The 12,043-nt window shown below is 44.9% G+C and overlaps 3 protein-coding genes across 4 annotated transcripts; 2 read left to right on the top strand and 1 right to left on the bottom strand.

Moving 5' to 3' along the window:
- Positions 1-2,054: 2,054 nt before the first annotated feature.
- LOC115402492 (transmembrane emp24 domain-containing protein 9-like) lies at positions 2,055-4,383 on the top strand. Its single transcript, XM_030111041.1, has 6 exons — positions 2,055-2,202; positions 2,891-2,961; positions 3,039-3,137; positions 3,211-3,357; positions 3,436-3,562; positions 4,246-4,383. Exons 1-5 carry the CDS (start codon positions 2,058-2,060, stop codon positions 3,553-3,555), a joined length of 582 nt encoding a protein of 193 aa, XP_029966901.1. The 5' UTR covers positions 2,055-2,057; the 3' UTR covers positions 3,556-3,562; positions 4,246-4,383.
- tmem216 (transmembrane protein 216) lies at positions 4,132-6,439 on the bottom strand. Of its 2 annotated transcripts, XM_030111062.1 has the most exons (6): positions 6,391-6,439; positions 6,057-6,070; positions 5,391-5,484; positions 5,229-5,324; positions 4,371-4,572; positions 4,132-4,286 (listed from the first exon to the last, which is right to left on the bottom strand). In XM_030111062.1, exons 1-6 carry the CDS (start codon positions 6,398-6,400, stop codon positions 4,271-4,273), a joined length of 432 nt encoding a protein of 143 aa, XP_029966922.1. In that variant the 5' UTR covers positions 6,401-6,439; the 3' UTR covers positions 4,132-4,270. The 2 variants fall into 2 exon arrangements, with proteins under 2 accessions (XP_029966922.1, XP_029966913.1); XM_030111053.1 differs by having other exon boundaries at positions 4,132-4,572.
- Positions 6,440-6,920: 481 nt separating this feature from the next.
- Positions 6,921-11,643, top strand: LOC115402486 (transmembrane emp24 domain-containing protein 9). The gene is made up of 5 exons (XM_030111032.1): positions 6,921-7,090; positions 9,150-9,250; positions 9,329-9,454; positions 9,533-9,679; positions 9,772-11,643. Exons 1-5 carry the CDS (start codon positions 6,931-6,933, stop codon positions 9,919-9,921), a joined length of 684 nt encoding a protein of 227 aa, XP_029966892.1. The 5' UTR covers positions 6,921-6,930; the 3' UTR covers positions 9,922-11,643.
- Positions 11,644-12,043: the final 400 nt, after the last annotated feature.

Here is a 12,043-nt window from a genome sequence, read left to right as displayed (position 1 = left end):
AGTTCTGTTTTCAGTGGTTGTCGTCAAATTTCTCTCCTCCTCTGATTCAGCCTCCGACGTGCCTCGGCCCCCGTCTCATTTGTAAATTCTCACATTTGTTAGTCTGATTCGTGTGTCTCTTCCTTTCTGCTCATTTAGAGACGCCATGTTTAAGGCAAACATGCAAAACTGGAAATCACGTGTCGGAAAGTTCTTTTTTTCTTTTTCTGTCTGACGGCCGCTGAGATGAAACCGCCGCTATGAGCGGGAAGGCCGCTGCTCAACAAAGTGGCACAATTTAATTTGTGCGGCGGGAGCGGGCCGGGTATAATGAAACCTCTCTGCTTTATATTCACAAAGGGAAAGGAGCGCAGGCAGGGGCAGCCATCGTGGAGACATGCAAATACACTCATCTCTCTAATACGGGCTTCACCCGATTGGGCGGCGGGCGGCTTTGACAAGCAGAACAAATGCCCCGCCGCCGCCAAAACACACATGTGTGGGTCAGGAAGAGCGGCGCCGATGGCCGAGGCGGGATCCGACTGCCTTTATCCTCTTTTCGACGCCGCCAGTCACATTCTGCCTGTTCGCCTGCTGTTAAATTAGTCATCTGAGATTAGAGACGGCTTAAGGGAGAAAACTTTCCCTCTCCCAAAGTTGATAAAGCCCCGACGCCGTGCGTACGCCCAACATATGCAGGGAAAAACAAAATGTGGAAGTTTGGCGAGGGGAAAAGTTTCCGTTCAGACAAATCGCGACGAGGGAGCGCTTTCATAAAGTTTTCTCCTCCAAGTAAATGTAATCAGTCAGCCATTAAAACACAAGTGAAACAAGAGGAGACGAGCGGCGGCTGAGCAGAATAAACGGCTTAAGGGAGGAGGAGGCGCATCGGAGCGAGGAAGATCATGTAAAATACAGGAAATTATCATAAAACAAAGGTAACAAGGCACTTAGAATCAAATGAGGAAGGAGGGTCAGTGAGTATTCCTGACAAACAGAGAGCAGGGGGCGCTCCTCTGTCCTCCAACCCGGGTTTGAAGTCAACCTCTGAAAGCTTTCGAGTTGGAATCCTGAGTTTCAACTGGAGAAGCAGAAAGAACCTGGCATGTCTTTGTATTTCAGTTCTGAAGCCTCTCTTCTTAAGGGCTGGAATCCCCAGTTTGAAAACTCAGAGCACATTTTATGCGTCCGGCTGGTCTTCAGAATGCATTGTTTTCACAGCTGAAGAGTGAAGTTTGGCTTGACCAGCAGTTTGAGGGGCTGGATGGCGCCTCACTGTCTTTCACAAAACCTCTCATTAAAATTTAAAAAGATAAATAATGTCAATGGTCTCCTATCATTTTGTCTTTTTTTCTCCTTGTCTTTTCTTCATTTGTTCTGTTTTTATTTGCCTGTTTTCCTTATTCCGTTGAATTCTTAAAATCTAGTTTTGTCAAGTCCTGTTGAATTTATTCCTTATGTTCTTTAGCAAAATTGTAAACAGAGAGTGATAATTTTGGAGTGGAAGTGAAATGAAAATGTGCAGTGTAGCTCCGCCGCCCCGCCACAACAAAATGGATTCTCATCTTGATGCCAGGCGTGTGTCGGGGCCTCTACTTGCTCCACGGATGTTTGGCAGAATTACGGTATTGTGTTTGACATCATGAAATTGGGTTTCACTTGTCTGTGTATGTCGTTGCTGGTTCGAGTCCTTGAGCAAGGCACTGCCCCCCAAATTGCTCCCACTGGATGGACTGGACCACCTCAACTTTTGGATGAACTTGATTAAGATTGTGAAGTGATTTGGGGGTCGCTGCTGGAAATCCCTCAGATCATCCAGGTATGGTCTCTTGATTTGCTCATGGGCTCCACAGAAACGAGCCTTTTGGTTTTGCACTCCACTCTTCACTGATTCTGATAATCTTTTTATTTATATCTCATTTTATTTTACTTTAATTAAATTAATTGACCCAGTATCGTAATTAGAACACTTTTCATAATGGTTCCGGTGGATTAAAGCGAGATAGAATAAACGCAGACGGGAGAACTTCATTACCCAGCATGCTTCGCGCCGCGCATGCGCAGTAGCAGCCTGAAACATGGCTGTAGAGGTGAGGCGGTGGGCGCGGACAGCCCTGCTTGTGAGCGTTTACCTCAGCCTGGCTTCGTGTCTGCAGTTTTTCCTGGAGGAGGGGAAGCAGAAATGTTTTATCCACGACGTGGCGGAGGACATAGAGCTCGTGGGTGAGTGTGAAGTGGTGAATAATGCAGCTGGAGCGGCGGGTTTTGTAACTCCTTCCTGGAAAAACAGGAACTGAAGTTTGGATTTCTGAGGAGAAAGTCCTTTTCCCTCTATAATAATAATAATCCTCAGCGGGAGTTTGGGGGCTTTTATGGCACATTTGAAGGCGTCTGATGCGGTTGTTTTGGCTGTCTTCGTGCTCAGTCTGTCTCTGAAGTGTTTTAGGAAGATATTTTAAATCTTATTAGTTCCCTCGGTGCTGTTATGAGTGTCTTTGTTTGGATCTAACGTCATTGTGTTTCTATTTCCGGTTGACCTCAGTGTTTTTGTGGTCTTTTTTTCTATTTGGTCCTTTGTAACTTTGTGTCTATTTTCCTTTTTTTTAATCCATTGGAATCTTAGTGTCTCTTCCTGAATGTCTCATTTTCTATTCTGCATCATTTAGTTAGTCTGCTTTTTTTTCTTTTTTTTTCTTTTCGTCCATTTGGAATTCATGCACATCTCTTTCTGGTTGTCTTTCTCAGAATTATGATAGTTTGTGACTGGTTGGGGTCATTTAGTGAATTGTGTGTAGTTTCTCGTCTCTCCATCTCCTCCATCTTTCCATGTATTTCCCTCTCCTCAGAGTTGTGGGCTCCTCCTCCCGGCCGTGGCTCCAGCAGCTCTGATCGTGTCTTTGTGTCTGTGCAGGTGAATACCAGACTCTGCCGTCGGGCCGCCAAGATGGGAGCATATCTGTTGTGGCCAAAGATCCTGACAACGTTCGTACCGTCATCGATCGCTCATCAGCTGTCATTCTGTATAAATATGACGTCGGTGACGTTGTGTTTCCCCGCAGCTGGACGTGCCGCTGCGCTTCCTCTCCGACCGCAGGTTCAGATTCCGGTCGAAGAAGGACGGGGAGCATCAGCTCTGCCTGCGGTCCGGCAGCCGCCTGGTGAGCGGAGCGCTCGGCTCCTTTTGCAATGTTTCCCGCTGAACGGCGTGTAACGCTCCGCCTCCCGCCGCAGAAGCTGGACCTGACCGTCGCCACCGGCGAGAAGACCGTCAACTACACGGCCGTGGCCGAGCAGGAGCGGCTGACGGAGCTGCAGCTGAGGGTGTGGCAGCTGGCCGAGCAGCTGCTGCAGATCCAGAAGGAGCAGAACTACCAGAGGGTGAGAGAGGGTTGAGGGTTCACAGCTGAGAAGGGGGTCTTTTACACTGTGTGTGTGTATGTGTGTGTGTTTTCACAGATCAGAGAGAAACGCTTCCGACAGATCAGCCACAACACACACATGTGGATCTTCTGGTGGCCCGTGGTCCGTTCGCTCTACGTCGTCCTCTTCATCATCCTGGTCACCAGGTCCTGCTAGCGGCTCGGTACGAAGCAGAGCTGCTGTCTCTCTCTGTGCAGGTTACACCGACTGACCCAAGTAACATCAGGGACTCAACCAGAAGTCGAGTCAAATCACAGAAAGAGATTCGGAATGAGACTGAATAGGAAAATAATGATCACAGAAACACTCAGCCTGACCACGGATGGACAGAGGTGACACAGAATGAGCCCAGGTTAGCTTCTCATGTGTCATACCAGCACAGCTGAATGAATCGCAGGTATGTTTAGTAACTGAATACTATTCTAGAAGTAGTAACAGTGAGTCACAGGAGCCAGTGCCGCAGCCTTAAAGGTTACTATTTCACTGAATTCCTGTTTCCAGGGGAAAGAGTGACTCAGGCCCTGTTTACACAGAAAGTTTGGCAATGTTTTGAAAACTACACCTGTTTACTTCAGACTGTGATTAGCATTAGCATGTTGATATGAAGAGCTGCCTGCATGTAGGAATGTGTTTGGTTTCTCTACTTGTTGAAGAGTTGATTGGTAACTATAATCACTATTTTTCATCAAGTTGCACAATACTCATGCCAATAAAGCCTCAAATCAATTTTATCTACAAAAATGTTTATTTACAAAATTTTACATCAGAGTTGATACCTTAAAAAAATAAACAGATTTACATGTGGTGTAAAAAAAGAAGAAAAAACACTCGGGCATTGTGTTCCAGGTGGCGTCTGTGGGCGGTCGGGTGGTCAGTACACTTTGGACCTGCAGAAGAAGAAGGAGAGTGAACCACGGTGGCGAACATCAGCAGCAGCAGGACGGCGGCTGGGGCAGGGGCGAGCGGCCCACCTGGAGAAGGCGGACAGCGACAGCAGGCCCAGCGGCAGCTCCAGGCCATAGAAGCAGAGCAGCGCGGCGCTCAGGATCAGCTCCAGCCGCAGCACGAAGGTCTGCAGCAGCAAGCAGTACACGGCCAGCGCCGCGCACGGCAGCAGCACCAGCAGCGAGGCGCACAGGGCCAGGGAGCGCTCGCACAGGTTCCCCTTCCAGCCTACACACACACACACACACACACACACACACACACACACACACACACACACACCGGGACACTTCCTTCTTCAGCCTGCAGGAGCTTTGACTCACTCACAGACGTTTCGTCTTCATGCACCTTATTCTCTCGAATCCGTCTGGACGGGCCGAAATCCGTCTGGACTCTTTTAAAACTTGTGAATATTTCACATTTTTTCTGAACAAATGTTTTGCAAATACATATTCTTAAATGAGGGTTTTATCCATAAATGTTAAAAAAAAGGGACAATCAAAGAAAGAAAACTGGTGATTTGTTTAAGAGATTTGTACGTTAAAAACACAGCGATCAGCCATAACATTACGACCATTCCTACTTTCTGCATGTGTCTCAGATGTTTAAATCAGATTTCGCCTGTTACCTTACAGGTCTTAATGTTTTGGCTGATGGCTGCAGATTCTAAGGCCACATTAAACCCAACTTCAGTCTTCTGTTACTGTGTTTTAAACACATTTTCTCATCTGATGTTTGAAATAAAGAAAATATGAGAATTCTGAGTGAAATTTCTCTTTGGTTTCTTGTGAATTGCAATAAAAAGCCAAAATTGCTTTGATATAGGATTTGTTTTTTTTTTTGCCCTGGGAATCTTTAGTACTGAAAGTCTTTAGTTGTCTCACCGTAAAAGAGCCGCAGGATCTCCAGACCGGGGAAGATGAGCAGCAGCAGCACCACGTCCAGCACCAGGTTATCAGCCGGGTACGGCAGCACAACCCCTGAATGGAGAAGGACGAAGATACGGATCATTCTCTCCATTTTCAGTCTCAGGACTTCACTCTTACCTTTATAGATGAACATGAGGACTTCTGCCAGGTAGAATGCTGCAAAGTACCAGCTGTTCAGGTAGAAGAGGACCTGCAGGGGGGTGGAGGACAGCTGGGAGGGGGAGCAGTCAAGGACTGGATGTGGTGGAATCAGGAGAACAGAAAACTTTAACCAGTTCAAACTTCATCTTGGTCACACAAGTGGATTTTTGACATTTCCTCTGAAACAGGTTCTGTGTATGACAGGTGTCTTCAAAGATGAGCTTTCAATCATGAAACTCAGAAAAGTCATAGAGTGAAATTTTAAGCATTGTTTTGTTCATATGCTGACAATTTTAAATAATTTTCAATTATGTGCTTCCAAAGACTTTTTTAATAACTCATTATTTTCAAAAAGCCTGAGTTTAGAGGCTCTGCTGCTTGCATGTGTTTCCTCCTACAGTGCAAAAATATGGTTTTGGGGTTAATTGATGACCCTAAATATGCCATAAGTGTGTGTTAGTATGAGTGGATCTCCACCATCTATCTCACCAGCTCACAAAAAATACACCTCAGATTTTATGCCAACGATGAGGTGAAGACTTGGATTCCTGTTGATCAGCTGCATCAGCCTCTGCTGTCACCATGTAGCTTGTTTTCTTCTAGCAGCAGAAACACAGTAAACTTTTTCATGTAAAAGGATACAATCTGCTGATTTCCTGCGGAAACACGAGAGAAACAGTAAGAAACATACTCACAAACGATGAGACCACAGAAGCAATCCTGCTGCTAATTAAAGGGTTTCTGACCAAACAAGGTTCAGATCAGCTTTTTTCATGTATTTTTCCCTTAACACTGTTAGCTCGCTGCTAACTCGCGCCAAACTCTGCCAACGCGCGTCGTAGTTCAACATGTCCTGCTAATGGCTGGCTGCCGTTGATACAGACTTGAGAGATAACGTGTAATTAGTGGAGCTTTATCTCTTCTAAAGCTCATTTTGAGGCTTTTTATGTGTCGGAGAGAGATAGGTTTCACTCACCCGGCGCCATCTTTGAGTCCTTCAGTTACCATGGAAACGGTCTTCTTCGTTGGATGGGATTAAGCGAAATGCTGAGTTGCTGCCCTCTAGCAGGTTAAAACTGGTACTGCTGCCACCCGGAGTGAGTTTCCTCTGTTTTTTCAACATATTTAAATGTTTTTGCTGTTTGTCCATTATTTTAACTCATTAGTAACAATGAAATCGTATTTTGTAAATATGCTGCTTTGTAATCAAACTGCAAGAAAAGTGTTTTATATTTTGGAATCAATTAGATGTGTTTTAAGGCACACAGCTTTTTTCATATTTGTTTTTGCTATTGATATAACTTCTTAGATAATGTAAATATTATTTTTATATGAATTCCAAACATTTGACCCCCCCAAAAAACTAATACTTTGTAAGTTCACGTGCATTAACTTTAACTAAAACTACATGCCCTGCTAACTTCCGGTCGGCCTCTGATTGGTCGCGGGCGCGCGGAGGGGTTACGTGGCACAGCCGTGGCCGCGCGTGCCCAGTAGGGACAGGAACCCAAGCAAGATGGCGGTGTCGGTGCAGAGCGGCGGGATGCGGTCGGGTCTGTCCACGCTTTTCCTCCTCCTCGCCTTCTCCGGCTCCGTGTCCTCGCTGTACTTCCACATCGGGGAGACCGAGAAGAAGTGCTTCATCGAGGAGATCCCCGACGAGACCATGATTATCGGTGAGCGTCCGCCGCGCCCGCAGCGCGCGGCTCAGTTAGCTCAACTCGAGCTAGGTGGTTAATCGGCTAGCTGTAAAGTTTGTGACTTTTCTCCTCTGAAAGTCAAGAAAACTACGCAAAAGCTACTGATGTAGCTTTTTTCCATTCATTTATGTATCCAGATTGACAAACTCGGTGTTTTGTGGGTTCTTCACGCGTGTTTTGCCACCGTCCTGTCGCGTGACAGCTAAATTAGCTTAATTAGAGTCCAGTAATGAATCAGTGTCGTAGTTTTTAACGTTGTAGGTTAAAGATATCAAAAGCGGTCTCCGTCTTTATTTTCATATTCATGTTTTATAGTAAGAAGTTAAGATGTAATGACCTGCAACCTTGAAAAACTGACGAAACAGGAACTAAGAAATAGAGAAACAGGTGTTTACCTTGTTAAAAGTCTCGCGTCGAGTTTTCGCTGCAGTATTTATTAGTCAACAATATCTTAAAAATGCAACTTTTAAATGTGTTCCTGGGAGATGTCAAAGGTTTTAAAGCAGATCAGTGTCTAATGACACGTAGATCGCTTTACCAGGTCCAGGGTTTGGTTACTTGTTTTTTTTTTTTAACCTAGATTTTGAGAATTTCAACAAAAAATCCCTTTATGCAATTGAAAATGGAGTAAAGGTTTTCAGAGTTAGAGGTCAGATTCTTTCCCAGCAGTTGTATTTAGATGTGTAGTGTGGCCCTCATGCATGTTGAGGACTCTCCCCGCTGCAGCACACCTGATTGCAGTACGGGACTCATTGTTGGGCTGTTTGCCCAGCTTGGTGATCAGGTCAGCTTTATTGCTGAAGGAGGGAGTCTGGCCCTGCAGTACGGCGGCCCTCAAGGCCTGCAGTTGAATTTCCCTGGTCTCAGAGAATCCAGGGCTGCTGCAAACTCCACTGAGATATGCCTTTATTATTAAGACTGTGCTGTGAAACCGCAGGTGTCTTTGTGGCGCAGATTAATATAAACCGATGTCAGTAAATAATCTAAAGAGGAAATGAATTGGATACTCTGAAGTTTCACTCACATTTCTAACCCTCTGAATTAGTGAGGAATGCGTCAATACCTGACAGCATCCAGAGACCAGCACACTGAGACATCACTCAGCAAATGTTCTGTTTTTATTGAGACTCAGATTTTATCTTCAAAGGTGGAACACGTGCACATAAGACTCATGTTTCCTGGTTGGGTTCAGTTTTGGAGAATATATTTGTCAGGTCCTCATCTGGATGTGTTCGTGGTCGTCCCTCTGGAGCGTCTCGAGCTGCTGGTTGCTTCTCCTCCTCCTCTGCTGTCAGTCACCATGTTCAGCTGTCTACAGATCGTCCATCTGCTGACTCGGCATTCTGCAGAACAGCAGGGGATGAAAAATACTTCATTCCACAGTAACTCCCTGGAATCAAAGCTCCTATAAAATTTCCGTTCATGACGTCAGTTCTGCTGAAGTGATCATTGAAGAAAAAGAAAAGTGATCAAATGCCATAACTACTATTGCATTGTTACTTTTTTTCCTGAAGGTGTTGAGATTTACTGAATGATTTGGCTGCTTTCCTATTTTCAGAACTCAAATGGACCTCTGTAATGATGCTTAACCACAACGTAATTAGTCTAAATGGAGATCAGTGCAGTCACCTGTTGTTAATTTGATAAACAGGACAATATCTGAAATAATCTGATGCAGAAAAAAAAAAGTTTGCTGTGAACTGAAAATGTAGCATTTCACTGAAGTTTTCTGGGTTGGAGTCGTCCCTCAGCAGGAGCTTCAGAGGCGAAACGCTTTGTTTTGAAACACGTCAGACAAGTTTGAGGGGAAAAGACAGCAGGTCCACCTCAGGGCTGGTTTTTAATGATATGTTCAGTAAATCCACTGTGAGGACATGTTCTGATGGGAGAGAAGACGGTTCAGAGGTTTTCTCTGTAACAGTGGGCCATTTATTTATGTCAAGTTCTGACTTTAAAGTTTGGAATCAGATCCTGGATCTGGTTTGGAGGGAGGTATTAGTGTTGTTGTAGATTGAGGTTTATTTTCTCCTCCCAGGAAACTACCGCACCCAGCTGTACGACAAGCAGAAGGAGGAGTACCTGCCGGCCACCCAGGGCCTGGGGATGTTCGTGGAGGTCAAGGACCCGGACGACAAGGTGAGCAGCGCCGTCTATCAGGGATTGAAACCCGCAGCCGGCCCAGAGGGTAAAGCTTCCCCCGCCGTCCTCCTGCAGGTGATCCTGTCCCGGCAGTACGGCTCCGAGGGCCGCTTCACCTTCACCTCCCACACACCCGGAGAGCACCAGATCTGCCTGCACTCCAACTCCTCCAAGTTCTCCCTGTTCGCCGGGGGCATGCTGGTGAGCAGGCGTCTGCCTCGACCTCTTAACCCTCCCCCGAGTCCACTGTTCTGACCCGTGTGCCCCCCCCCCCCCCAGAGGGTTCACCTGGACATCCAGGTGGGCGAGCACACCAACAACTACGCCGAGATCGCGGCCAAAGACAAGCTGACGGAGCTGCAGCTGCGGGTGAGGCAGCTGGTGGAGCAGGTGGACCAGATCCAGAAGGAGCAGAACTACCAGCGGGTGAGTCCCGGAGGCCCTGCCCCCACACGCAGCCGTCCACAGCCGGGCTCCGCTCTCATTTTGCTCCCATCCCCGTGTGTGTGTGTGCGCAGTACCGCGAGGAGCGCTTCCGTCAGACCAGCGAGAGCACCAACCAGCGGGTGCTGTGGTGGTCCATCGTGCAGACCCTCATCCTGGTGGCCATCGGCATCTGGCAGATGAGGCACCTCAAGAGCTTCTTCGAGGCCAAGAAGCTGGTGTAACCGGAGGACTTTCGGTGTGCGTGTGTGTGTTTGTGCGCGAGTGTGTGTTTGTGCACGGAGGGTGTGCTCCGTACCGTACCTCCGTCTCGTGGACGTTCTCACAGGATCCGTGGGCGACGGGCTCCTCACAATTCACCGCTTCAGGGAACACGTCTCGCCTATTTATTACCCCCCCGCCCAACCCCACCCACCCGACATGTTACTGCCCCGGTCATCGCCGTGCCAGCTGATCTGAGCTCTGGCAGGAGGTTTAGACGTAGTGATCAGAAATCCAGTGACGGCAAAACCTTTCTCTCACTGAAAACAGAATCCTGTTCAGTTCTGCTTACATTTCGAGATGTTTTTTTTTAAAAAAATCAGTCACAACTTAGCTTTTTAGGTAAAAAATATATTTATTTTCCTCAGAATGAACCAGATTGAACAGTTTTCAGGTCTTTAACTGAATTTTCAACACAAAGGCTGATAATCATTTGTGGCTGCAGAGGAACTTTTTATAACAGTGTTTCAGCTCATTTTACACTTAGTTTATCTTGTTAAATCCAAAACTATGACGAGCGACCTGAAATGTGTCTTCCTCTAAGCTGCACACAAACTCATTTTCACTTCGGCAATCCTTCAAACTGCTCCAGCCTGAAGTTGTTTCATTTAAAAACTGGCGAATTGACGAGAAATGACTGAAAAGGGTTTTCTCTATATAAAGTTTTAATTAAAAAAAAAAATGTATTGAAGACAGTTTTATCCCCATGTACAGAAGCTTAAAACGTATGATTAAGAAAAACTTTAGAAACTGATTTTCTGACTAAATGTGAAACAAAAATAATTGTGGCTCAAATTTTCTTGATGAACCTAATTGAAAAATATTGAGAATGAGAAACTAAAAATATTTTAAGTGTTTATTTTTGTGAGTAAATGTGAAATGTATTTTTAAAATAACTCAATTTTTCCCCCATTAAAAAAAAATGGAAAAAAATAACTGAAAAGTTTTTTAATGTTTGTGGAGAAAAGCGTGCGTGACTGAATTTTGTCTTCATTAACCATAAATTCTATTAAAATGAAATTTACCTTCTCAGAACTTACCAAGCACAAAACTCTCCATTCAGCAAAACTCATTCAATTTACTGTAATACTCGTTTTGTCCCGTCGCACTCGGAAGGTAAAAAGTGAAGGTTTGTGTGCAGCAACAGGATTATTGGACCCTTTGAAGTCACTGGTTTTCATGTAAAACCACCAAAAACTTTTTAAAAGATGCAGTATGTAACATTTTGTGTGAAGCACAGCTTTTTTTCCCCCCCAGGAGAAATCTTTTGGACGTTCAAACTAACCTTTCTGACCTGTAATACCACTGTGCACCAGCAGGTGGAGCTGTGTCATTGCAACGTTTTACTGAGATTTCCCCAAATCAGATCGTGTTGCTGGTAGTTTTTCTGGGTGAAGTTCGAATCAGATGGTGACTGATTTTAACCGGGAAAAGGGGCTTGATTTGTTTTTGGGTTTTTTTTTTTTTAACATTCATGTGAAATCTTCTAAAATTGCACTTGAAATAAAGTTTTTTTTTTTTGGTCACATTTTGGTGTGAAGGACGGCGAGTGAGTTTCCAGCAGAACTCGGCTTCTAAAGTTTTTATACGCTGTAATTAATGTTATTACTTGGAGGGGAATAGTGTGTTAAGTTACTATGAAAGAAATGTGACTGCAAAATGTAATAAAGTTTAAACAAACCTGATTTGTGTGCTTGTTTTTCAGTTTTCATTGATAAAATAAATCTGCAAAGCAAATTCTTATATGCTGGAATATTTTAGGATGAATCTGTTCACTTTACAAAATAAAAAATGTGAAAATTGTTTATTTTGTTGGGTTGTTTAGCTAACAAAACATATTGTAAAAGAAAATGAAAGAAAAAGAGCATTTCATGCTTCAACATCTTTACTGAGCTGAATCTTTAACAAAGATGTCCTGAGACAGACGTGGACAAAGATATCTCCAATGTGATGAAATAGGTGCCGTATTGGCCCGAATATAGGATGTTTTTCCCAGAAATTGTATTCTCCAAAACGAGATCCAACTACAATCGATGACTAGATTGTCATTGCACATCTGCGCCACTAGATGGAGCCAGAGTACCG

Source organism: Salarias fasciatus, chromosome 2 (assembly GCF_902148845.1).
Source record: "Salarias fasciatus chromosome 2, fSalaFa1.1, whole genome shotgun sequence".
In the NCBI taxonomy this organism is placed as follows: domain Eukaryota; kingdom Metazoa; phylum Chordata; class Actinopteri; order Blenniiformes; family Blenniidae; genus Salarias; species Salarias fasciatus.
This window is presented reverse-complemented; position numbering and strand designations above follow the sequence as displayed.